The sequence below is a fragment of the Gobius niger genome, assembly GCF_951799975.1.
Source record: "Gobius niger genome assembly, chromosome: 3".
Classification (NCBI taxonomy): Eukaryota; Metazoa; Chordata; class Actinopteri; order Gobiiformes; family Gobiidae; genus Gobius; species Gobius niger.
The window spans coordinates 21,450,684-21,475,093 of NC_136854.1; the positions used below are offsets into that span (position 1 = coordinate 21,450,684).

A 24,410-nucleotide genomic window follows, 5' to 3' on the forward strand; every position below is an offset into this window, starting at 1 on the left:
TTGTGTTTAGACGAGACCGCACAAAATGTTAAAATAACTTTTATCAGCTACCGCGCTTGTAAGATCGCGAGATTTGGGTTAAAACTACTCGCACGGCGGTGAAACGGCCTGTGCTGTGCAGGGCTTTGATTATAGATGCATGGGCACAGGTAGGTAGAGCTAATTTTACTACATTTGACAAAGTAACATCAAGCAGCGACGACTTGGTTCTAATAGGCCTAGAGGGTGTGTGTCGTTTTGAGGAATATAGGCTACAGTATTTTGTTTTCCTTGGTTGACATGCTCAGCAGGAAAGACATGACCCTGAACCGCCAGGTGTGTGCAATTAGCTCCTTATTGTATATTGGGAGCAGCCTTTAAAATGTCCATAATGTTCATGTTTTTAGTAGATGATTCAGAAAAGCAACAGTGCTATTGTCAGGATGGCGAAGCTCTCCATTGTGCGCTCTGCTTGGTCCAGATTGACTGACGCCTACACTGACACCAAAAGCTCCCATCCCAACTTTAAGGTCATCTGTGATGCTTTGGAGGACCGGGCAGTCATTTGGCGCACTATGGCTTCGAACACGGTCTCCCCTGTTATGATGAAACTGGAGCCCCAGAGTAAGTTCTGGAAATTTAAAATGAATTGTTTCTCGATCAGCTGGTTTAAAATTGTCCGTGTGACTTACAGTATCCATTGCAAATTACATTGCTTGTAAAAGTCTGGATTGGTTGGAATCTGCTTTCTCATTGCTTCAGGCACCGACAGAAGAGGTAAGATGGGACTGCTTTTACTTATGCATCTGGTCATGTGATCAGTGCACGTGCAACTTGAGCATGATTAAGGATGTTCGAGGAGATTTGTTTTTATAAATCAATTATTTTCCTGCAGTTTGTTGCCATTGCCATGGTCAAGATGCATGAAGTCCAAGAAGTGGTGGGTGTCGCTGCCACTAGTACAATAGGCTGCGTGCAGCACACAGTGAAGCATGCCATGGACAAAGTTGACACAGACTACCATTCAAATCCAGTTATAGAGAGAGCTATGACTGTGGCTGAGGCAGGACTGGACCAAGCACTGAGCATTTCGGAGATGCTGGTGGACCACATGTTGCCTCCAGCTGAGGAGGAAGAAGGTATGGCCGCTGCAATAAGAAGCGGATTCATTTCTTTCTATTGTGTTGTATCACCTGCTCTATGACTGTAAACTTTGCACTGCATTCACATGTTAATATTTTTGATTCTGTTGTCATTTTTATTATTTTTGCTCATTTTTAAAGTGTATTTATTAATTGCACCCCCCTGAGTTTTCCTGTCTGTTATCAGCAGAAAAAGACCACTCAGTGCAGGGGTTTGAGTCCACAACTCTGAGGACATACCCTGTGAGACTGCTGTCCGTCAGCACCAAGTTGTGCAGGAGAACTTACAAGGTACGACCTACAGTATGACCAGTGAATGTTACCTCTCTCTTACTGGTTTAAAAGTCCAGTACAATCTAAACTCTTCCTGGGTTGCTCTAAGCTCCAGGCTGAGTACAAAAGAAGCTCAAGTTTTCACTTAGAATTTAGGATGTTCCGAGCTTTTAAGATGAGGTTTGGAAATTGGCTGTCACTGAGCTTTAACTTGTGAATGTCTGCTTGGGGTTGACGGAAGCTGCATCGTCTTTCTAGTGAAGATTTACCTTTGGGTTCCTCATTACTTGGACTCTTATCTGTTCAGCTGAAGAATTTTAAGCTACAGTTTTCAGAATTGATGCGCTTACTCAGGAATAAATTAGTGATAACTTAAATAACTTGCATTCAGGCCCCCACAATTGTATTACTATTGTTAATCTGAGTTCCATGTTGCAGCATTTCACCAAAACAAATTCCTTTTGTGAACCATTACTCTTTTCAAGGAGGCAAAAGTAATCTGAAACATTGGAAAAACTTTATAATTGTCTAAGCTTGATCATTTTGTTGTAAATTTGGTGAACTCCACAATTTCACTATAAAACACGTGCTGCTTTTAATTGGCTTACGTTTTCTTTATTAACAGGCTATAGAGAAACTGTCCAGATCTCCTTGCCTGGCTGAGAGACTTCAAACTCATTTGACAAGTTCCATTTTCAGTCTCCCGCTGTATCTCCAGCATCAAGCCGTGATCGTGATCTTATTCATATCACAGATGTACACCTTAAGTTGTCAATCACTTCCTGAACAAATTGGCAGTGAAGGCACTGCTACTCAGGTCTCAGCTCCTCGCAAGGATTTGCTCTTAGTTCAGTGGCAGGAAAGTCCCACCTGGCGACTGAAGCAACCCAAAGCTATGGACTGTGAACGCACAAGCTGTGACCCTTGCGATGATCTATGTAAAGCCAAGATTTGCACCATACCTTGAATTGATCACATTATGGTATTGAGGCATTATGTTACTTGTTCATTAAAAAATCTTTGCAGAAAACTAACGTGAGTATTTATGTAGTTGGTATTACAGGTGGTACCCATTAAAAAATGTAATCTAGAATTGCCTGGTAAAAGTGAAACTTGTTTAAATCAATGAATGTACAGGCCAAGTCACAGGTTGGTTTTAATACCCAATTCTATGCTTTCCAAATTTAAAGGCTCTATACTTGAATTCATTACATTTTAGCTGAAGTCTCGAAATTAAACCATTAGTTCCGATCCGAGCGCATTCGTGAGATTTAAATACAGCCCAACAGATCTCATTTGGATCTAGTGGATGCGTGGTCAAAATGGAGCTTTGTTCTGCATGAAATCTAAGGTTTTATTGAAAGATGCATATTAGGGTGTCCCAAAAAATGTTTTTTTGGAAAATGCCAGTGCAGTCCCCCTAAAAAGTTTCACTATGACACCATGAAACTTCTTACAAAATTTCAGCTCATTTAGATAATACACTGCTCAAAAAAACTTAGGGCACACTCAAAAAACACATCCTAGATGTCAATCAATTCGATTTTTCAGATGAAAATCTTTATTCATAGTGTAAGGAATGTGTTGAGAACAAAATAACATAAGAATGATAAATGGAAATCAAATTCTCAGCCCCTGGAGCTCTGGATCCAAAATTATAGTCAAAATCAAAGTGACAAATCAGGTCACTGGTTGATCCAGATTCTGTAGAATTTCCTCCAAACAAGTCTGTATCATCCTCAGTAGTGTGTGTGGCCTCCACGTGCCTGAATGCACTCCCTACAACGCCTGGGCATGCTCCTGATGAGACCACGGATGTCCTCCTGAGGGATCTCCTCCCAGACCTGGATTAGAGCATCAGTCAGCTCCTGGACAGTCTGTGGTGCGACGTGGCGTTGATGGATGGACCGAGACATGATGTCCCAGATGTGCTCTATTGGATTTAAGTCCAATAGAGCGCTTAAATCCAAGTGCTCTATTGCCACATGTGGCCTGGCATTATCAGGCATCAGAAGGAACCAGGGCCCACAGCACCAGCATATGGTCTTACAATAGGTCTGAGGATCTCATCCCGGTCCCCAATGCCAGTCAGGGAACCTCTGGCTCGCACATGGAGGGCTGTGCGGCCCTCCAATGAAATGCCTCCCCAGACCATCACTGACCCACCACCAAACCGGTCATGCTGGACGATGTTGCAGCAGCAGAACGTTCTCCAGGGCGTCTCCAAACTCTGTCACGTCTGTCACATGTGCTCAGGGTGAACCTGCTCTCATCCGTGAAGAGCACAGGGCACCATTGGCCAATCTGCCAATCGCTGTGTTCTCGGGCAAATGCCAATCGGGCTGCACGGTGTTGAGCAGTAAGCACCGGCCCAACTTGTGTACGTCGGGCCCTCATATCACCCTCATGGAGTCGGTTTCTGACCGTTTGAGGACCAACATGCACATTTGTGGCCCTCTGGAGGTCATTTTGTAGGGCTCGGGCAGTGCTTCTCCTGTTTCTCCGTGCACAAATGAGCAGATAGCGGTCCTGCTGCTGGGTTGTTGACCTCGGTCGCCCCCCCCCAGGTCTCCTGGTGTACTGGCCTATCTCCTGGTATCTCCTCCATGCTCTGGACACTGCGCTGGGAGACACAGCAAACCTTCTTCCCACAGCATGAATGGACGTGCCATTTTGGATGAGCATCACTCCCTGAGCAGCTTCTGTGGGTTGTAGATGCTCCTCATGATACCTCTAGTGGTGAGAACACTGGACACATGCAAAAGTGTTCCAAAACTACGGTACAAAGGATGAAGACAGGGGCTGTTTCCCAATTGCCAGGATCCTCGGAGTCTCGACCACTTCGGACGTCATTCGCGTCATCACGGCGCCGCCAAGTGGTGTTCCATTTCACCTGGACCACTCGCCCCCTCGCAGCTCCACTCCTCCGTTTGGCTCATTTACGAAGGATACAGCAGTGGATCCTCCGCTGCCTCGGAGAGCTGAAATTACCCATGATGCACTGCAACATAGTTTCTTTTTTCTTTTCTCGCAAAACTTTATTAGTTTGAACTCACTTTAAAAAAAGTTTTGTTCCACATAAACAGTTTCCTGGCCTCTGTTATTCATAAAACAGTTGTTTTAATGAGCATAGATTGACACGTGACCTGACGCATCCGCTCGCTCCGGAGGCCGTTCCATTTGAGCTCAAAGGCGGCGGGGAGAGGACACTCCGCTCCGTTTTGGAGGAGCCGCCACCGAGGACGTCAACGAAGTGGCCAAACGGAGGACGGATCCTTGCAATTGAGAAACAGCCACTGAAATGGTCTGTGGTCACCACCTGCAAAACCATTCCTCTTTTGGAGTGATCTTGCTAATTGCCTCTCATTTCCACCTGTTGTCTGTTTAATTTCCAAAACACCAAGTGAAATTGATTCACAATAAGTGTGGCTTCCTAACTGGACAGTCTGATATCCCAGAAATTTGACTGACTTGGAGTTACATTGTGTTTTTTGAGTGTGCCCTAAGTTTTTGTGAGCAGTGTATTTAGAGATCCCCCAAGGTCAGTTTTACCATTATGACCATTATGCAGTGACACTGCAAGCGTTTTTCAAAACAGTCTTGTATTATTGTTATTGCTAATGTAACAACATGTTTATGTTCACAGCAATATTTTGCAAAGCTCTCAGTACTTTTACTCTGCTCACAAGCCTGACAATAAACCCAATAGTCCACTTAAGCTGAACTACATGTCAGCAAGATCGTGACGGTTACACTTTAGAAAGTCTTTCCTGTGTTTCTCAACTATTTGTAAAACGAACTTTACGATCAAACTGATCAGTACGCTTAAGTTACAATGACTTATGTCAAAGAGACAGTCTATATTTAAACTACTGTTATATATTCTCTCTACTACTCTATATATCTGATTCTGTTGGTCTTTGTCATTACTCCTTGAGCGATGCTTCACTAACTGACCATGATGACAGTAGAGGTCTTTGATCTTTTTGATAATGTCCGGCTTGTGTCACACAGACAGTGTCAGTTTCATTTTGTGATGCTGGTGTACAAAGTTTTTCATAACATCTGGACAGTATGGAAGGCGAGCTCCGCTTATTGTTTCGCATGGACCAACCAGACCTTATCTTTACTTCGAGTTCCAGGTGCAAACAAACATTAATGTTAGACACATTATACTGTGCACAGTGATTAAACCTGTTTAGGATAAATTTGTTCAAGCTAGTTGAAGGCCTAAACAGTAAACCCTAGCAAAAAGCTATTCCTAAATAATTATGAACTTCTTAACCCCCACCTGATCCAAGCACATTTTCTCTAGTTTGGCTTTACCCACATCTAAAAGCTTCTTGAAAGACAAGCATCAAAACAGCGAAGCAAAGCAACAAAAGAGCAACAAAAAAATGACAAAGAAGCAACAAAAGAGCGACAAAAAAGTGACAAAGAAGCAACAAAAGAGCGACAAAAACGTGCTGGAAAAGCAACTAGAACACAATAAAAAAGCACAAATAAATACCAAAATAAAAAAGCAATGAAGAAAGGCCCCACTCGGTCAGCGGGTGAGCACTACAGACTTCAAACTTTCCAGTCTTGGACATAACAATATTTCGAAGGATTTTTCAGAGGCATTTTTTAATATCTAATTCCAAGCCTGATTTATTCAGCTTTGAACCCCAAAAAAAACAGGCGGAATTTGAGTTTTTATAGATCTTTTCACTTGTGATTAGTTAATTGAAACAGTATAACAGTAACAGTACATCCAAAATCCCCTCTAAAAAAATCTTAGTTACTAATATGTCAATAAAATAAAACCATCCATTATTTAGATTTTGTTGCCCAAAAATCGGCAATTTTGGCCGACAATTGTGACCTGCTGCAGTGTCGCCTATATGTACGCCTGCATTGCAATATTACAATTTTAAAAATGTCACTGTATAGCCTGGGACACCCTAATGCATATTCATCCCACACCTTAGAGTGAATCTAGGGGTTTTGGGATGGATTTCAGCCTCAAACATCTCGGAACTTTGGACCCCACTTGTACTGTGTTGCATCCTTTAACAAGCTTTTCATGTTTTGCCATTTTATCATATCCCCACTGAATCCACAACTTGTGCAGAATTTGGCCTTTTGGTCAGCTGATAAACCCAGGTCAACTTAATATATACACACATTCTTAAATGTTTCCAATTAAAAGCTCTAAGGTTTATCGAGAGAGTTGGTTTTGACTACTGCAATAACCAAATCAAGAGGCTGGGGGCTTTTTTTTTCTCCTGTCACTGGCATTTGAGTGGACGTTCAGTCAGAATTCGAGAATTGCATCCTCAGGTTCAGCTGCAAGGCAAGTTTATTTTTAGAGCACAACTCTGAGGCGATTCAAAGTGCTTCAGTTGCATAAAATTGCAAGAAAAAAGGTCAGTTTCCATAAAGATTCTAGTGTTAGACGCCATTGCAATTGTTAAAATGTGGGGCAATTTAAGAATCCCAAGTCTAAAAGTAACATGACTTCACTCATTTAAGCAGTTTATGCATTTAAAAAACAAAAAAAACAAAAAAAAAAGACTAAATGGAAGTTGCCATTTTTACATTCGCTACTGCCACCCCAGGGCTAACGTGTAACTGCAGTCTATATTAATCTTGTGCAATTCGGTACTTCCAAGTGATTTGTTGGACAGTATAGGATTTTCGCGGCAGTTGTAAGTCTGGGCTCATTTTTACACATTCCTGGAGCAAATGGGGGTACAAAATGCATAACATTTTGAAACCTAGTCCCTTTAAATGGATCATACATAAAAAATAAAAATCACAAAATAGAAACAAGGCAAACCTATTCATCAAAAGGTTATTCTTTATTTAAATTTCACTTTTGGCTAGATTCTGACTTGGATGTGGATGCCCTCAGAGATGAAAGGCGGCGCCTTTTGGCTATTTGTTCCTGGCGCTTCTCCTTGGCCTCCTGTTTGAAACGTAAGACATAAGTTAAGTAATAGTAAATACCACAGTCTACCACAAAACAAAGACAATTTACCTTCATCCTCTTGGCCAGCAGCTTGGCGTACTCGGATGCCTCTTCCTTGTTCTTCTGAGTGCGCTGTCTCTTCAGGGAGATGCGGCGACGCTTGTGCTGCAGTACACGGGGCGTCACCAGTCTCTGAATCCTGGGAGCCTTGGTTCTGGGCTTCTTGCCTGAAAACATGCAAGAAAACAAAGTGTAAGCTTTATTTGCTCCAGAACTGATCATAGTAGTGTCTTGAGTTGGCATATGTACAGTATATAAAATGAAACCACTATTAAGCTCTAGACTACTACAAATTAATTGGACTCGCCAAGGCCTGTGTATCAATACTAGAAATGTTATAGGAGCAAACCACACCCCCAGCAGCACCTCACTGCAAACAACACTTCAAAGATCTGTTTAAAAGACTAATTCTTTGGACGGTCAAGATTTGTCTTTGGGGCTTCTGATCAAAATCTGCCCTCGCCATCTTGAGGAAAAAAAGGAATGAGTGCCTTGGATGGATGGCCTTTCACAGACAGTCAAAGTGCTTCACACACAATTTTACATTTATTCCATAGTCGGTGGTGGCAAGCTTTAAATCGATGGGATAATTGGCCAGTCCTGTCGCAGATCCAGCAGGGACCGATTTTAATTGTTTATTACAATCATTTTATTATATTGGACTGATATACCAGCTGACCTCTTAAAATAGGCGTTATACATACTGAGATATTTCCTTAGTTTAGACGAGTTCTCTTGTACCCGTCCTTCAATCACGTAAACAGCACGGACAGCGTTAGCATTTAGCCTCTCCTCCACTATAGCTCCAAATGAGGTCAAGATAGAAGCTACCAAGCTCTTCCTTGTTTTCCCATTATATATGGCTACGTGAAGTGTTACACCACAAAGTATAATTGCAAAGTATAATTACACAAAATGAAACAATGGCTTTTCTAAGCAGATAAAAGGGTGAACTATATTGTAAGGCGTACCAGTAGTAGTAAAATGCGCAAATTTCAAACTACTCCTGGTGTTATTACGACCGGACACAAGGCAACAGGTACAAGAGAACTCGTCTAAGCAAAATATCTCAGTATGTAAAAACAGTGGCCTGTTCCTTTAATATGGGCAAAATAATCGTGAATCTTTTTTTCCAAAACCACCCAGTCCTTCATACACATATACTCCCTAATCATGTACATGTTTTTAGTGGTAGGGGAAACCGAGCACCTGGAGGCCTCGTCTGGCGGGACATCGAACCTTCTAGTTGTGACTTACAAACACTAGCACCTGCACTACTGTGTGGCCTGAACGGTGGAGCTTAAAAAGTAGAAATTACTTCGGTTTTCAAGGAGATTTGAGAGCTTGTTGAGCTGTGGTCATAAAATGTTTAAATCCACAGCCTCAATGCAGTTTAATTGGCATTTTAAATCACTTTTTGCAAATTGAAGTTCTACGTAGAATCTTAAGATACAGAGCAAAATGGAAATAACTGGATGAATGATTTTTCTGATGGATCAGAGCACAATAACATTAACTTAGTCATTTCATATAAGCCCACCATGTTGGGGGAGCTTATAAGTCATCTGTGTTGGGCCGGTGGACAACTGCCACACAATACAAGACAGTACATACTCAGTACATACAATGCACACTTCACAGCCAAATGCAGTATTATCACGGTCAATAAAAGTTATGCCACATGGCATCATGCAGTGCAAATAAAGACTCAAAATGGGCATCTCTGAAGAATTCTGTATCAGCCACTCAAACCTCAACAAATCAAATTTTCTAAGCAGCGTAACCCTAAGTAATCAAAACCACCATGTCACATCAGATCACTTACACAACATTTGTCACAAAGTAAAAAAAATTGTCTTCTATTCCACAGGTCAGAACAAATATGACCCAGTGAATCACTACACAAGACTGAATAAAGTAAACTGCACTAAGTGGATAAATACAGATGGTTGAAGTGCCACTAGCATTATGATATAAATTACATGCATGACATCTGAATTTAATACCAATACAATACAAGCTTACCTTCTTTAGTCACAGGCCGTCTCACAACATACTGCCTGACATCATCCTCCTTAGCCAAGTTGAAGAGCTTGCGGATCTTGCTTGCCCTTTTAGGGCCAAGACGGCGAGGGACAGTGCTGTCAGTCAGCCCTGGAATTTCCTTCTCACCTACAAAAAAAAAAATGTAGATATAAGAGATTGAAAAAACTTTAATTTTAACAATAAATGGGAGAGCAATGCAGTTCAATCATCCACTGGACAGGATGGTCGCATCTGGTAAGCAGCTCCACAGTTTCTTTAGCAACACCTGTCCCCCCTTTACGATTACAGACCAATCACAAAGGGTTTACCGGTGTGCAACGCAGTCCACATAAAAGCAAATTATTTACATGCAAAATCTATGTGCACATTGATGTGTTACCTTTTTTCACAATAACCAAGTTGAGAACGCTGAGATTGGCATCAACAATGCAGCCACGGACTGACTTGCGTTTGCGCTCGCCAGTCCTGCGAGGACGATAACAGGAGTGACCCTTGCTGAGCAGCAGACGCACACGCCCATGGGTCAGAACACCCTGCTTCATTGGGAAACCCTGCTTGTCATTGCCTCCACTGATGCGCACCACATAGCCCTGCAAACCAAATTCATGACCTTTAATACCTAAAACACAAACGAGGCTTTGAAACATCACATAACTTCAAGTCATTGAGGATACATAAAAATGAGTCTTCATATGAAAGACAGTCATTTGTAAGAGCTTTATCGTTTCAAACAGCCATGGATACAGGTCTGTATGCATCTGGTGAGCCGCTCTGTTTCTTTGGCACACTTTGTCCCCCCTTAATGACTACTATCGAATCAGAAAGGGTCTACAAGTGTGCCATAGATAAAAATATTTCCACATCAAGACTGCGCTCACCTTCCACTCATCGCCCAGAGGGTCAGCTCCCACCTCGGTAGCCATGCGCTTCTCATAGAAAGTCCGAAGCTTGCGCTCATCATCAACTTCAATCAGCTTCTGGCAGCCAGTAGCGGGAAACGAGATGTTCAGCTGCAAAAGAAATATATAAAAATCATCTTCACACACACCAGTATAGAAACCTTGTACAGTACTTTAAACATGCCAGCATGTAATGACAAACTATCATCCATAGGCCCATTGGAGGATAAAGACTGCCTGACAAACACAACTGCTACAGCTGGATAGCACAAAATGACACTAACGCAATAGCAGTTTAACCCAATCAACCGCACACTCCTTTACCGTGACGGTGATGTGACTCCTCCGTGTTTGTTTATTGTTTATTAAACGTTGTGCCGTTATTGGGTTTTAGACATACTCCAACCATGTCCACATTTTCCCTGAGCGCAGCCATGTTTCTACTGCTAATGTGCCGGGAGAAGCTACCACGGTTAGCACAGAGTGCAATCAAGTCTCATCCTGGGCCGCAAAGCTTCCAAAAACACATTGTAGTAAATGGGCTCGATTTTAAAGTTTGTGTCAACATCCACAGGGGGATATTTTAAACATATAGCAACTTACTGAGTAATTTAAAGCACTATAACATGTACCTTCATTTTGTCAAGCCGACCCAACCACGGTCCGCCACGGAAAAGAGACCGGATATCCGCTCCGAGGTCTCACATAGACCTTTTATGTTATCGCGATAGGTAATTTAGTCAGGGAAAAATCGTTTATTATGATAGATCCATGGGGAAAATGTGTAAAACCTAGATTAAAAACGAATGCGATGATATGCTATAATTTACGTATATAGAATATGATATTTAAGAAAATATTGATAATACTGAATAAGACATGGGGCTTCAAATACTTTTGATGACTATATGATCTAATTTCCTACGAATAATATGAAATGTCAGACAAGTCGTTGTTGGTAAATGTTTTATAAATCAGTTATGCGAAAATATTATAAATATGCAGCTGTGATCCAAGTAAGAAAGCACTGAATGCATCTGCGCAAGTGCGCAAGAGCAGCAGCTGTCGGATAGCGCGTCACGACTAGCGGAGGCTTTTTAGACGAAGAGACTTTAAAATGCAGCCAAGTCACGGCTTCTTTACTTTCACACATTCATTGTTGTACGCATGTGTGTCAGGATTTATGCTTTTCTTCGAAACTAACCTGGACTTGTTCTAGTCCGTATTTTTGATCGCTTATTGTCCAAGCTATCGATTTAACCGTGTTGCTCTGTCCAGCGCGGTCCAGCCTGCCGCAGGCACAACTATTCCAGAGATGAGTGACGTGAGGTTGATTTTTTGGGACCAGTTGCAGGCTGGCAGCTCTGATGTGGACTGGTGTGAAGGCAATTACCTGATCTACCCCAGCATCGCCGAGTTTTACAACACGGTTGGTTTTATGTGGGTCGACGGACCCCTTTCCTCTCCTGCTGAAGTCTTTTGTTTACAGCCACGGCGCTTATGCTCACTGTTTTTGCTTGAGCCAAATTTTTCCTTCGGTTTATTACAAGTTAAACATAATTTTCTGCTTTGTACAGTATGTTCAGCTGTTATCAACGCATAAGAACTAAACGAATGCATGATGTCAATAAACACCTGCTCATAGGTGTTTAGCTCACAGCGAACTCTTTCTTTATCATTTCAGATCAGCAACATACTGTTTTTTGTTTTGCCGCCCATATTAATGTGCTTGTTTCGCCAATATGCAACACATTTCAACAGTGGGATCAACCTTATATGGATTCTGCTAGTTGTGGTTGGTAAGTTGCATGACCCTTTTGCCCATGCTTGTCTTCACCACTGCCGGGCAGTCACTTTTGACGACCATAGCACCAGCAACTCATCTGTATAGTCACACACAATTTATTTTGGATATTATTGCCAGAAGACAATTACTTTTATCAAGTAGGTTGTTTCTATGATCCCAACTTTAAAATCCTACAGCAGAGCATTAGTTCTTCTTCCCCTCTCATCTCAACAAAGTTGCCAGGTAATCGCTGGTGACAAGAAAAGAACATGTCCTTACATGTCTCATGCTATAACTTTAAGTTTTCCTCAGTTTTCCTATTCTTTTTTTTATGTAAGTAGGGGAGGTGTATCATTATAGTTCATTTTTTCCAATCAAACGGGGATATGAGCTCATGTGCAGTTTGTGCTTTCTTTACTCTTTATACATTTGAGCTAAACAGAATAAATGTCCTCTTTGTGCTGACACAATATAGGACACATGGCTTTAAGTATAAAAGCATCACTGAGGCTGGCCTTGACCCAGCCTGTATGGTCTCATTCAACATGTCTGGAAGCATTTTATTGCATGCTACTAAAATACAAGTACAGTGTTTGTGTAGGGATTGACTGGCTGTTACAGGGCTGTACTAAATGTCCAAGGCAGTTATAATGTAGGAATCTCCTCGAGCCATGGTTGTGAAAACAGATCGCTGCAAAAGTCTGCTTCACTTTGATAACAATATGTTTCTGACTGATCCATTCCACCAAAGACAGTTTTCTGTTACAGCTAAGCAGCCCATTAATTAGCTATCAGTGCTAATAATACAGTGTATAGTTTGATTTATGACTTTGCTTATGATTGGAACTTTTCATATCGATTTCATGTAATATACATAGTTTATGGAATTGCATTGCAAAGCTTATCTCAAATTCTTAGCAACGTAAAGGAAAGTATTTATTTTACTCTTTGAACCCAATAAGAAAAAAAAACAATTTTTTTTCTTTTCTTGTACTAACTTAAAATATTCCTAAATCCAGAGGTGGGTAGTACTCAGTTACATTTACTCAAGTACATGTACCTAGATGTATATTTTTCTGGCATTTCCTTTGGAAATACTGTTGTTTTTTACACCATTTCATGTTTTTTTTCTCATAATTTATGTCACTACTGAATCGCAAATCAGACTAACAAACCGTTACTCAGTACTCACAGTACTCAAGTAGCATTTTCCCCAGATACTTTTTCAATCTTATTTGAGTCGCTCATTTTTACTTCTTCTTGAGTAAAGTTACTCTTATTTGAGTAAATATGTCAGGTACTCTACCCACCTTTACCATTAATCCACAAAGCTCAAACTTTGCCTCTTCGCTGCACTTCTGCATTTTATTTTGAAACGTATTTCCATTAGTCACTGTTTGGTTCTTCAATCCTAATGAGCTTTGAGCTAAAATACCAAAAAGTAACTGATTGATGATTTGGATTATTTTGCCTACATTATTTGTGTTTATTTAGGTATCGGTTCAACGTACTTCCATGCCACGCTCAGCTTCCTGGGCCAAATGCTGGATGAGTTGGCCATTCTGTGGGTGCTCATGTGTGCCATTGGCATGTGGTTCCCTAAGCGCTATCTGCCCAAGATGTTCAGAAGAAACCGGTAAGTTTTGAGCTGCATCCTGCAGCTTTTCTTTTGTGACTGCGGTCACATGTCATGTCCACTGCCCTGACGGTTCAGTTTAATAATAGGCCTTGTCAAGATAGCTGACAGTGTTAAACGCTACATCACATGTCTCCACTTCTCCTTCCAACATTTTGTCCTTCACAGTGTGCAATAACACATTTGTAAAGCTATATAAATGGTTTCTTCTCTCTTATGTCATGCAACCGAATGAGATGGCTGATGTTGTTCTGTTTTCCTATGTAGGTCAAGATTCAAAGTGGTTATTGGCGTGCTATCAGGCATCACCACAGGGCTTGCTTTTGTAAAGCCTGTTGTCAACTCACTGTCACTGATGACGCTGGGAATTCCCTGCACTGCACTACTTATTACAGAACTTAAAAGGTAGGCATGTGTTTGTTTGACATTTACCATTTGTGGGTACGCATTATCTAAACTTGAGCAAGAAATCTGGCAATGTACATATTTGTTTCTATGCATGGGCTTAATGTCTCTGTACATAGGCCCTTAAATAAGATTAAGAAGTATTTGATGTACTATTTAAGTATTTGATGTACTGTTTTTCATCAGTGACAATACCTTTTTGATAAGTGAAAGTCTGCTGCACTTTGTGTGTCTGTGTTAATCACAGGTAACCTTTTGTAGCCTTTCTCCTGCCAAGCATGCTGCTTTGAATGAACATTCTTGAAAATACACAACCACCATCTATGGCCTTTTCACTTTCCTCTCACACATGAATGTAAGGTCTACTTCCTGTTTCCATAATATTTACTCAATCACATCTTGGACTTTTAACCTTCATTCAGCCATTGTTTCACCTGATAGTAGTACTCTCAGTACCAGTCATCGACAAAAGGAACTACTTGGTATTTTGTTTTCCAGTGTGACAGAATTCCTGTGTTCCTGAGCAGTGGACCTTTCATCCTTCAACAGTTGTTTTGTTTGTTTTTTTCCTTTTTGTTCAACCAAGCCAAGAGCAAATATTACTATATATTTTTACTAGAAATACATCTCTGTTTCTTACTTATCCCATTTAATAACATATTGTGCGTTTAAAGTTGTCTAGGTTTAATTATGTGCTGCAACGCTTAAAACGGCTTAAAATAGCATATCACCGTTAAAGCAAGCAGATGTTACATTTGTGAAAAATATTCCCACAATGGCCAGTGGTGAATGAAATCGAGTAGAGTGTATCAACATTTTTTGAGTGGGTAAAAGAGTAAGAGTTGGCTAAAAGACAGCGCGCTGACTTTGAACATTGTCAACTGGAAGCTCTGGTTTTAGTGATATTTGCTTATCACACCGTTGCCCGTTGTCTTCATAATTGTCTGTTGTTGGAAGGAAGAGGGAGGGGAACTGATATTGGACAAATAAACAAACTGTAAATATACCTTAGACCTTTAGTAATGAATCACTCATTGAAATACTAAAAATGTACTACTTGTTCATATAATCACTGCATCAACTACTTTACATTCATTCATTCAACTTTATTTAAATGTCGCAAGGTCATTCCTCATTTTCATCCGAAACACGGAAATACCAAAGTCCAAACCTGTTCAACAAGAGATAAGCTACTAGACATAATTATTGCATAGTTACTGACTTAATAACCTTACATTATGTAAGATTTTAAACAGATGAGTGAGATGTTTCCTTTGGGAAAGTTGTCGGTGTTTAACAGCCCATTTGTACACTTCCTGTTGCCTATTGGTGCATGGAGACTTTTTCCTTTTCCTGTCTCAACCAATTATGGAACAACATCTTGTCTAATTTATCTGTACGCCCAAACTGTTAAATAAGTTCCCTCTGTGTCCTGAAAACTTCTGCAATTGTTCTTTGTAACTCAATTCTGTTCTGGAAACCGAGATCTTTCTCCTAGACACAGTGGTGACATGAATTGTATGCTTTTGTAAAGTAAGCTAGATTGTGGCCTTTAGTCAATTGTCTTTATTCTCTGTCAATAGTTTTCTGAATATTGGCATAGTGTATCAGAGCTTTCACAACATGTCGAGGAGGACAGTAGAAGAAGAAGAACTTTATTTGTATAGCGCCTTTCACACACATGTTCACAAAGCACTCTACTCAGTGGTGGTAAGACACGCAGACACGAGGAGAACATGCAAACTCCACACAGAACCCGCTGTGAAGCACAAGCGCTAACCGCTGCACCACCGTGCCACCCAGTAGCTCTAAGAATAGATCATCTTTGGATTAGTCCCAGTAGGTTAAAGGTGCATTCAGTTATAATATAGTATGAACCACTTTACTGCTTGTAAACCTTTTAAAAAAGTACAGTACACAAAAATCAAATGAAACCTTTTGTTTTTTTCTTTTTGCCTTTTTGATAGGTGTGAAAACTTGCGTGTGTTCAAGTTGGGCTTGATCTCAGGGTTTTGGTGGGCGCTGGCTCTTCTCTGCTGGGTCAGTGACAGGATATTCTGTGAAATGTGGTCATCTGTCAACTTTCCCTACCTACATTGCGCTTGGTAAGCTAAATACCATCTTATAGTTGAAGCTCACAGCTCAGAGCTGGTTAGAGTATGTTAGTGGAATATTTTCTTGTTGCATCTTCTGTACATTATGATTTTAACATGTGTTTCTCGACCTCAACAGGCACATCCTGATCTGTTTGGCTTCCTATCTGGGGTGTGTTTGTTTTGCGTACTTTGACGTAGCAACGGAGGCTCCGGAGCGAGGTCCGGTTATCATGTTCTGGCCCAATGAGAAGTGGGCTTTCATTGGAGTGCCATATGTTTCCTTTCTCTGCGTCCACAAAAAACCTACTGTGAAGGTGACTTAAGGTTTATTTGTGAATTAATAATTATTTAGTATCTGGCCAAAACCAGTTAACATTTCAGGGTTCATCCACTGGTGCTCCTGCAACTGGATGGTAAATGTGTCATACTTATAGACAGATGTTTGCCAAACATTGAGATACAGTATTTCTTTTCTTTTTGTGGCAGAAACCGCTGTCAGTATTATTTTTAAAGTATATTAATAGTGCCAAAAGCCAAGAGGCTTAAGTATTCTCAAATAAGGGATGAACTGTGTGTATTGTAAGTTAAAATGTCAACATTTTTTATAATGTCTCAGTGTAAACCAAAGAGTTGCCTTAAAACATACTCTAATTTTATAAAACTCCAATGCCCAACTTTACAATACTCAAACCATAGTTCTCACAGCACCTTCTGATCAGCATGATGTTTGGTAAATGAGGTCTTCTGGTGCAGAAAAATTACAATATGAACAAATCAAGGACCCTCCTTGTAAAAATTCAAAAATAATATAGATAATTTCAAGCAAAATATGGATTTTTAGTGTGTATTACATTGTTATTGTTATCTGGCCTCAAAGCTGTTTTCAATTAAGAAGTACACTATATCATCACTATATTAAGTAAACAATCAATGTTTATATCTTGAAATCATCTTGGGATTCCCATCTCAGTGCTCGCGACCCCCCGGGGGGTTCCGACACATTTTTCCCTTGTTTGGATGAGAATAAAACCCTCCATCTGCTTTCAGATAAACTACAATTTAATAATTAGATAATTTGAATTAATTTTGTAGATATGAAAGCTAATCCCTTGGCCAAAATGTGTACCAAAACTGTACGTACTGTATACACTCAAGTGTACATTCTCTACTATTATCATTTATGTTAATGTTAAAGATTTTCTTTTTGTGACAGCCAAACAAAATGTAAAGGGACAATTATAACCCTGTATTTCTGTGGTTGCAGAACAGAACATTGAAAATTAGCTACATACTCTCTGGCATTAGGCCACCAAAGCAAAAACATATGTTAAAAAAAAATTATGGCACAGACGAAACTTTTTATTTAGCCCTAAAGGGAACGTAGTCTTGAATTGACAACAAAATAGTTCTGTAGCAGGTTAGTGATGTTAGTGATGAAGCGTGATGACAAATACTCACAATTTGATTGAATATTTGTTTGGTAGATGTTTTTTCATGTGGATAGCCATCCAACACCAGCAGTTTCTATGCTACAATAACATTGGATGGGTATTTGGTTAACACAAAATGTTTAGATAAAGGCTTCACTAACTTCAAACAAATGAAGTGTTACTAGCGCTACTAAAAGTTTTTTTTTAACAAAAAATATTTTGTTTAATCAAAATAGTATATTTTTGTAAGTGCTGCCCTGCCAAACAGCATTTGTACAAAGTAGTTTATTTTGAATTGCTTTGTTTAGGGGGCTTCTATTGTGAAGTATTCCATGTAATATGTAGGACTGATATACAGTATTGTTGTTCAAGTACATTTAATCAAGTTGGAATTGTAAAAATGGTTGGTTATTATAAACATTGTCATGCACCTTACTATTACAAAAGCAGTCAGTAGAATTTGTAGTACACAAACAGTATTTTTGAAGTCTAAATATTGTAAGTAGGCCTATTCATGTTCTTCATTAGGTTTTTTTTTTAAATTTATTTATATTTTCAACACAATCCTAAACCTTAAGAGAATGTACCAGCACCTTAAGAAGCTGATCCAACTGTGGCATGCACAGTTCGATTTGCTTCATTTTTACTTTCAAATTCTACTCACTGCTTCTGCAGTACAGTATGTACAATACCATCAATAACCAAGTAGACCATTGTATTGCAATGTGTGTTATGGCATGAGCATTATATGAACAAGAATAACAATGTTAATGGTATGATATACTAATGAAGGTAAGTGTGATTGTCTGCCTGCTATGACATACCTGAAATAATCGCACAAAATATTTATTTTTTCATAATTTATGAACTTTTGTAAAATGTGTTTGTATAATAGACTCATATTTATCATGCAATAAAGATCAGTGGTACATATGCCTGCTTTAATTGTAATATAAAGTGTTTAATTTAGTTTTAAGCCATGTGCTTCTATTTATTTATAAACTTTATTTTTTTGTTTGCAATGCACACTCAATACGCCAGGCGGCAATGTTTTCAAACATTGCCAGCTAAGTTATCATTTAGCTGGTCTGTTTTGATAATTATTTTGTCATTGCACTTTTCTTACTCCCGTTTACCATGACAATAATTGGTGATTTATTGTTTTTTTTTTGTGGTTTGAGGTAGTTGTTGTTATGTTATAATCGCTGAGGCTTTCACACCATGAAAATTATGATTGAACAAAACGTAGAATGCATGCTTTTAATGCAACTTTTAAGTTTGTTTTAGCTTTCTCTCTCTCTCTTTAGTAGCCTACCTTGTCAAAGTGTTTCTTCTGTCAGAGGAAGTCCCGCCTCTTTGCATCATTTCAGTCCCTGATTGGTCGAAGCGCATGACTGTTTGACAGTTGCTCAGCCTTGCTCACGGGTCAGCTCGAGCTCCTATTTCAAGCTTTTCACACGGGATTTATTTCACATCTCCACTGGCCCCTGGCTACTTTGAATAGTCTGTTTCTGACAACTCAAAGGGACATCGCGACGAGAAAAGACATCGAGTCTGGCTTGTCCTTGGCCAATGCGGTCACCAGACAAGATGCTGCTCGGAAACAGACAGCGGAACAGCAACTGACACCATTTACTCGGGTCTAAAAAATAAAAAGAGGGGTGTTTCCACTCAGATTGTCAAATTCCCGGGTCCAAAATGATGTCGGGAAAGCATTTCAAAGCTCATGAAGTGAGCTGCTGCATTAAGTATTTCATCTTCGGATTCAACATTATATTCTGGGTAAGACTCTGTTGTTTTTGTTTTTTGGGCCCGTGATTTACTGCATGAAACCATTGTCATTACTCGCTGGAAATATGTTTAATAATGGCTTTCCTCCCTGTTGTGTGCGTCATATTTCGCTTGGCTCTCCCTTTATCTTTGTTGACGGCTCGCTGCTCCGTGCACGCGCTGCAGAAGAAGAGCTGCATTTTGTGTTTATGCCATTGTATTATCTAATGGTACAGATGTGCACAGCCCGGCATCACGATCCGCTCTGCAATAAAGACTTTTTAACAAAATCCAATTCAGTTTTGTTGGCGAGGATCTCCAGTCTGTCTGTGTAGGCTCAGGAGTTTTCCACCGTAGAGAGCACTGTTCAGGTTGTCATCTGGTTTAGGGTTAAACAAACAGTACAGATGACGACAATGGCAACCCTTCTCCACGATATGTAATTTAATGTTGTACCCACATTAATCAAGAACATTATTTTTATTTTTGTTTTTGTTTTTGTTTGTTGCTGAGAAATTATTCTCCAATAACAATCAAACATAAATCAAGAGAATATTGTCTAACGCGTTTACCCTGTTTGGTCTTTTCAGTTCCTTGGAGTGGCGTTTCTAGCCATTGGTCTGTGGGCATGGAGTGAAAAGGTTTGTTTACTTCTAGACTCCACATTGGGGCTGAAATATGTATTGTTATCGATATCGAGATATAAACATTCAAGATATCAGTATCGCAAAAGAAAAATATATCGTTATCTTATAGACTTCGGGAAATTCCACAGTTACCATGGAGATCCGCCATCTTTGCAGCTGTTAGCATACATTTCCATTGACAAACATTAGCTAAAAACAGTATTAAAAAGTGGAGGAAAAAAGCCTTGGAACAACTTCATTAGCTGCTGAGTTACTGCTGGTAAATACATCTAACACACTCTGGTGTCCGTGTGTTTTAATGTGAACAATAACTACAGTATTTTAACTTTTAAAATCTCCATTAGTTTACAATTGCTGCTAATCCCATAATGCTTAGCAATTTTTTAAATTATTTTTTATTACAACTTTTAAGTAGAAACGTCGTGCCCAAAGGCATTGACGGCTGGGTTCATAAATATTAAAACATAACATCAAAGATCAGCCTCTAAAACAGTTCAAAGTAGAACAAAATATGACATCACATTCCTGAACTCTATAGATATCGAGATATGAACATTCAAAATATAAAAATCGACAAAGCAATCTATAAACAATAAGGATTTTTATCAATAAAACTGCACTCTTTTGTATTATGATTTTATTTTTCTGAAAAATGCTTAGCTAACCCATACTTATATTGTACCGTACTCCACATTATACTCGTGTTTCTTTAACACTTGGCAGCATTTGACAAAATCAGACAGTAAAGGTTGCTTCCTGAAAGAGACTGGGATTGTCATAGCATATAGCATATCCTAGAGTGAAACAATAACAACAAGAAGAAGAACAGCTTCTGAATAGACGCAATTGATGTATTCCAGGACTCTATGGAGTTTGCGTGTCCCCCCAATGTCTGTGTAGGTCTCCTCCGGGTGCTCCGTTTTCCCCGCCACTACAAACATTTATAATAGTGTATTGCCTGGGAAAAAGATTCTGAATCTCTGTGTCTCCTTTGTTTTCTCCATAAGGGTGTCCTCTCCAACATTTCGTCCATCACAGACCTCGGGGGCTTTGACCCTGTGTGGCTTTTCCTCGTTGTGGGTGGTGTCATGTTCATTTTGGGATTCGCCGGTTGCATAGGAGCTCTGCGAGAAAACTCCTTCCTCCTGAAATTTGTATGTGGCCTTTTTTGAGTGATTATCATATTTGACATGGATTAAACGTTGTAAATGTGCGATTTTATATGTTTTCAGTTCTCTGTGTTTCTGGGAATTATCTTTTTCTTGGAGCTCACTGCCGGGGTGCTGGCATTTGTCTTCAAAGACTGGATCAAGGATCAGCTCAACTTCTTCATCAACAACAACATTCGTGCCTACAGAGATGACATTGATTTACAAAATCTGATAGACTTCACGCAGGAATATGTAAGTTTAAGCCTTTTTACATCCCAAAACAAGGCTGGTGCTGGTGTTTGGACCTGCCCCAAACCTGGATTAATCAGAAACACCTTCTTGTATTTGCACGTTTTATGGTCAGGATTTCAGTTTTGTGTGTTTGACCTTGCAGTGGGAGTGTTGCGGAGCATTTGGGGCTGACGATTGGAATTTAAACATTTATTTCAACTGTACTGATTCCAACCCAAGTCGTGAGAAGTGTGGAGTGCCCTTTTCCTGTTGCACCAAAGATCCAGCGGTAAGCCACATTCACCCTTCCCCTCTTGGTTACTCATGGGTGTAATGTCCTATTTTGATGTCTTTCATTATTTGTTCAGTCCAAAGTTTTACACTGTGTGCACTCTTTAAAAGACGAGGTTCTGAACTCTGACAGAGTTTTGTTATCTGCATCCTCCAGAAGGTTTGGTGGTGGTGTCAACAGGGCATTAAAAAAAACTCATTTGCTTTGGCCAGTTTAGTCCAGTAGGGGAGTTAGAAACAAAAACTGTATCTATCTTGGTATTTTTGGCTGAACAAGGTCTGAAGTAGAGCTCTCTGTGCAAAGCAGTGACAGCACGGTGAGTTAGCAAAAAACAGCTGCTTCACTGTTACTGAATTTGCACTGAAGACTTTTTATTTGCTGACCCAGGAACATGCTGCTCCGGAGAGGTCACACTGCTTCAAAGCAATAGTTTTACATTTTGTATTGATGTGCATTTGGCAAATATAAAAAAACTGACCATTCATTCATTGCCCTAATCACATTTTGTGGATCTTGATCAGGGCTTGAATTTTACATTAAATTTCCTGTATGCTGCCTAAAAAGCTTGGTGTGAAGTATAAGCTAAAGATTTTCATCTGTTTACCAAGTAAGCATTTCTATATTTTGAACCACTATATTATTTAAATGACTCTTTTTCGCCGTACAGGAAGATGTTATCAACACTCAATGTGGATATGACGTCAGAGCTAAAACCGTAAGTTTTCTCTTAACGGCACATGGTGTCTGTGGTGATGTTGCTGCTTTTCAGATTTATTTGCTGTGTTTCTGCCCTGGTCACATTATTCTGTATTACCAAAGTTTCTGAACACCCCAGTGAATGCAGCAGCTGGCTCCCCATCGGTACTCTGTGATATTACTCATGCTGCTGCAATGCAAGGGATCGAGACCCCTCCCCCCTCATTAGCTTTGGCTCTACTCTCTAGCAGCAAAATATAAGGAAAGGCTTGTGTTTGTTTTCCTGGCTTTACATGTGAGGCTCCGCTGATGTGAAGCAGTTTCAGTAAAAACTCACACAAGGGTTTTGTGTTCAATAGAAAAACATTGCTTTGTAAAGAAAATACTACAAAGCAATAACCTGTAATTGGCTTTTAATCTTCACTGTGAATTGTCTGTTTTGTGATACTAGGATGCTGAGCAAAGGACATTCATCTATATTAAAGGCTGTGTGCCTCAGTTTGAGAAGTGGCTTCAGGACAACCTGACAGTGGTGGCTGGGATCTTTATTGGTATAGCATTATTGCAGGTCAGTAACTATATACACTGGCATTCATATTCATCCATATAAAAATACATGTTTGTTTACATTAGAGCCCAAGACCCAAACTGTTTTTGATGTGGAATAGTTTTATTTGTTCATACGTAATCTATTGCCCTCTAGTGGCCAAAAACAACCATGCAACATTTTCATCTTTGTGTTCACAGATATTTGGGATCTGTTTAGCTCAAAACCTTGTTAGTGACATTGAGGCTGTGCGGGAAAGTTGGTAAGTTGAAACTTGAAGTGTTTTATGATCATTTAATTTTCCAAATGTACATTAAAGTCGTACTGTAATATTCTTGTTCATAGTTTGTTTACCTGAGACAGTGGATATTCAAGATCTTGAGGGATGTTCAAGGTACATGCATAATCCATATACATAGGTAAATCATGCACATTATACTGTTATACTTTGTTGTAAAATGATTTTCATCATTATAGGACTCTTTGATTTGGACTCCAACAAAGAAGGGACTTAAGTTACTGAATGTGTCCAGAACAGAGCTTTGTTTACATGTACACATTTAATGTTATTTGTAATCAAAGAAATCAGATATGTATAGAAGATCAACAAACACACTCTTAGTAGTGCCGCAGAAATGATAATTTATAAATATATTGATTTGTAAAGAGTTTTCTTGTAGAGACACAACTGCAGTTTTGATCACTGCATGGAGGATGTTGTATAGAGAATAGTGATTCTGGAAATGCACTGAGCACTGACTGCATGCCTTTGGTCCACCGATAGGACATTGGCTTACTGTTTTTTAATACTGTAATGTTTTCAATATAATTGGCTTATTTAGTAACGTTAAAATGGCTCAAAATTCCCATTTGTCCTGAGTTTTTTGACAATTTAAAAAAGAAAATTGTTCAAGTTTAAATTAAAACAAACTACGTATTAATATTATTTATACAACTCAAAACTATACTTCAATGCACTTTATTTTCACGTGAAGGATAATTGTCTTTCAATGCAGTTGTTATAGTGACTGATCAGTTTAGATGCCGCCACTAGGGGGAGCAGTTTCAGAACCGTATGGTCTCTACAACTTTTATGAAAGTAACTGCAAATTTGCACATTGTTTTTACTTATTTTCGTTTTCAAACATATTATGTTATTAAACCTGTAACTTAGTATACACATATTATTTAGTGTCATATTTTGTACTTTTCACTCAGTGATTCAATACTTAATGGCTTATTATTATTTTATTATCAGCACTAACCGAATAGTTGTTTTAATTCCTAAAATGGCAGATAAAAAAAGTGTTAATATAATATATTCAGGTATTATTATCTTGACTCGGCGTCTTGCATGATGCTTAATGTCCA

The 24,410-nt window shown here is 39.5% G+C and overlaps 4 protein-coding genes across 6 annotated transcripts; 3 read left to right on the top strand and 1 right to left on the bottom strand.

The window, feature by feature from the left end:
* Window positions 1-83: 83 nt before the first annotated feature.
* On the top strand, window positions 84-2,416 carry LOC306961574 (perilipin-2-like). Of its 3 annotated transcripts, none has more exons than XM_079554378.1 (6): window positions 84-315; window positions 387-603; window positions 674-756; window positions 875-1,118; window positions 1,309-1,412; window positions 2,020-2,416. In XM_079554378.1, exons 2-6 carry the CDS (start codon window positions 390-392, stop codon window positions 2,359-2,361), a joined length of 987 nt encoding a protein of 328 aa, XP_079410504.1. In that variant the 5' UTR covers window positions 84-315; window positions 387-389; the 3' UTR covers window positions 2,362-2,416. The 3 variants fall into 3 exon arrangements, with proteins under 3 accessions (XP_079410504.1, XP_079410503.1, XP_079410505.1); XM_079554377.1 differs by having other exon boundaries at window positions 1,312-1,424; XM_079554379.1 differs by having other exon boundaries at window positions 1,312-1,412.
* Window positions 2,417-7,218: 4,802 nt separating this feature from the next.
* On the bottom strand, window positions 7,219-11,044 carry rps6 (ribosomal protein S6). Its single transcript, XM_079554383.1, has 6 exons — window positions 10,985-11,044; window positions 10,332-10,463; window positions 9,833-10,043; window positions 9,433-9,579; window positions 7,417-7,574; window positions 7,219-7,344 (listed from the first exon to the last, which is right to left on the bottom strand). Exons 1-6 carry the CDS (start codon window positions 10,988-10,990, stop codon window positions 7,249-7,251), a joined length of 750 nt encoding a protein of 249 aa, XP_079410509.1. The 5' UTR covers window positions 10,991-11,044; the 3' UTR covers window positions 7,219-7,248.
* Window positions 11,045-11,415: 371 nt separating this feature from the next.
* On the top strand, window positions 11,416-18,622 carry acer2 (alkaline ceramidase 2). The gene is made up of 6 exons (XM_079554381.1): window positions 11,416-11,781; window positions 12,037-12,151; window positions 13,633-13,774; window positions 14,042-14,179; window positions 16,147-16,284; window positions 16,412-18,622. The coding sequence occupies exons 1-6, from the start codon at window positions 11,668-11,670 to the stop codon at window positions 16,596-16,598; spliced, it is 834 nt and encodes a 277-aa protein (XP_079410507.1). The 5' UTR covers window positions 11,416-11,667; the 3' UTR covers window positions 16,599-18,622.
* Window positions 18,623-19,095: 473 nt separating this feature from the next.
* On the top strand, window positions 19,096-23,944 carry LOC306961577 (tetraspanin-5). Its single transcript, XM_079554382.1, has 10 exons — window positions 19,096-19,487; window positions 20,066-20,116; window positions 21,130-21,276; window positions 21,355-21,525; window positions 21,668-21,793; window positions 22,464-22,511; window positions 22,944-23,060; window positions 23,240-23,301; window positions 23,385-23,433; window positions 23,517-23,944. The coding sequence occupies exons 1-9, from the start codon at window positions 19,404-19,406 to the stop codon at window positions 23,395-23,397; spliced, it is 819 nt and encodes a 272-aa protein (XP_079410508.1). The 5' UTR covers window positions 19,096-19,403; the 3' UTR covers window positions 23,398-23,433; window positions 23,517-23,944.
* Window positions 23,945-24,410: the final 466 nt, after the last annotated feature.

Excerpts from the sequence above, each read along its gene's own strand:
- LOC306961574 (XM_079554377.1), top strand. The coding sequence starts at position 390 with ATGATTCAGAAAAGCAACAGTGCTATTGTCAGGATGGCGAAGCTCTCC. Across the intron at positions 757-874 it reads TTCAGGCACCGACAGAAGAG|TTTGTTGCCATTGCCATGGT; the intron begins GTAAGATGGGAC and ends ATTTTCCTGCAG. Across the intron at positions 1,425-2,019 it reads CTTACAAGGTACGACCTACA|GCTATAGAGAAACTGTCCAG; the intron begins GTATGACCAGTG and ends CTTTATTAACAG.
- rps6 (XM_079554383.1), bottom strand. Across the intron at positions 10,044-10,331 it reads CTCTGGGCGATGAGTGGAAG|GGCTATGTGGTGCGCATCAG; the intron begins GTGAGCGCAGTC and ends TTTGGTTTGCAG. Across the intron at positions 7,575-9,432 it reads ACGGCCTGTGACTAAAGAAG|GCAAGAAGCCCAGAACCAAG; the intron begins GTAAGCTTGTAT and ends GCATGTTTTCAG.
- acer2 (XM_079554381.1), top strand. The coding sequence starts at position 11,668 with ATGAGTGACGTGAGGTTGATTTTTTGGGACCAGTTGCAGGCTGGCAGC. Across the intron at positions 12,152-13,632 it reads GATTCTGCTAGTTGTGGTTG|GTATCGGTTCAACGTACTTC; the intron begins GTAAGTTGCATG and ends GTGTTTATTTAG. Across the intron at positions 13,775-14,041 it reads AAGATGTTCAGAAGAAACCG|GTCAAGATTCAAAGTGGTTA; the intron begins GTAAGTTTTGAG and ends TTTCCTATGTAG.
- LOC306961577 (XM_079554382.1), top strand. The coding sequence starts at position 19,404 with ATGATGTCGGGAAAGCATTTCAAAGCTCATGAAGTGAGCTGCTGCATT. Across the intron at positions 19,488-20,065 it reads GATTCAACATTATATTCTGG|TTCCTTGGAGTGGCGTTTCT; the intron begins GTAAGACTCTGT and ends TGGTCTTTTCAG. Across the intron at positions 22,512-22,943 it reads ATGACGTCAGAGCTAAAACC|GATGCTGAGCAAAGGACATT; the intron begins GTAAGTTTTCTC and ends TTGTGATACTAG.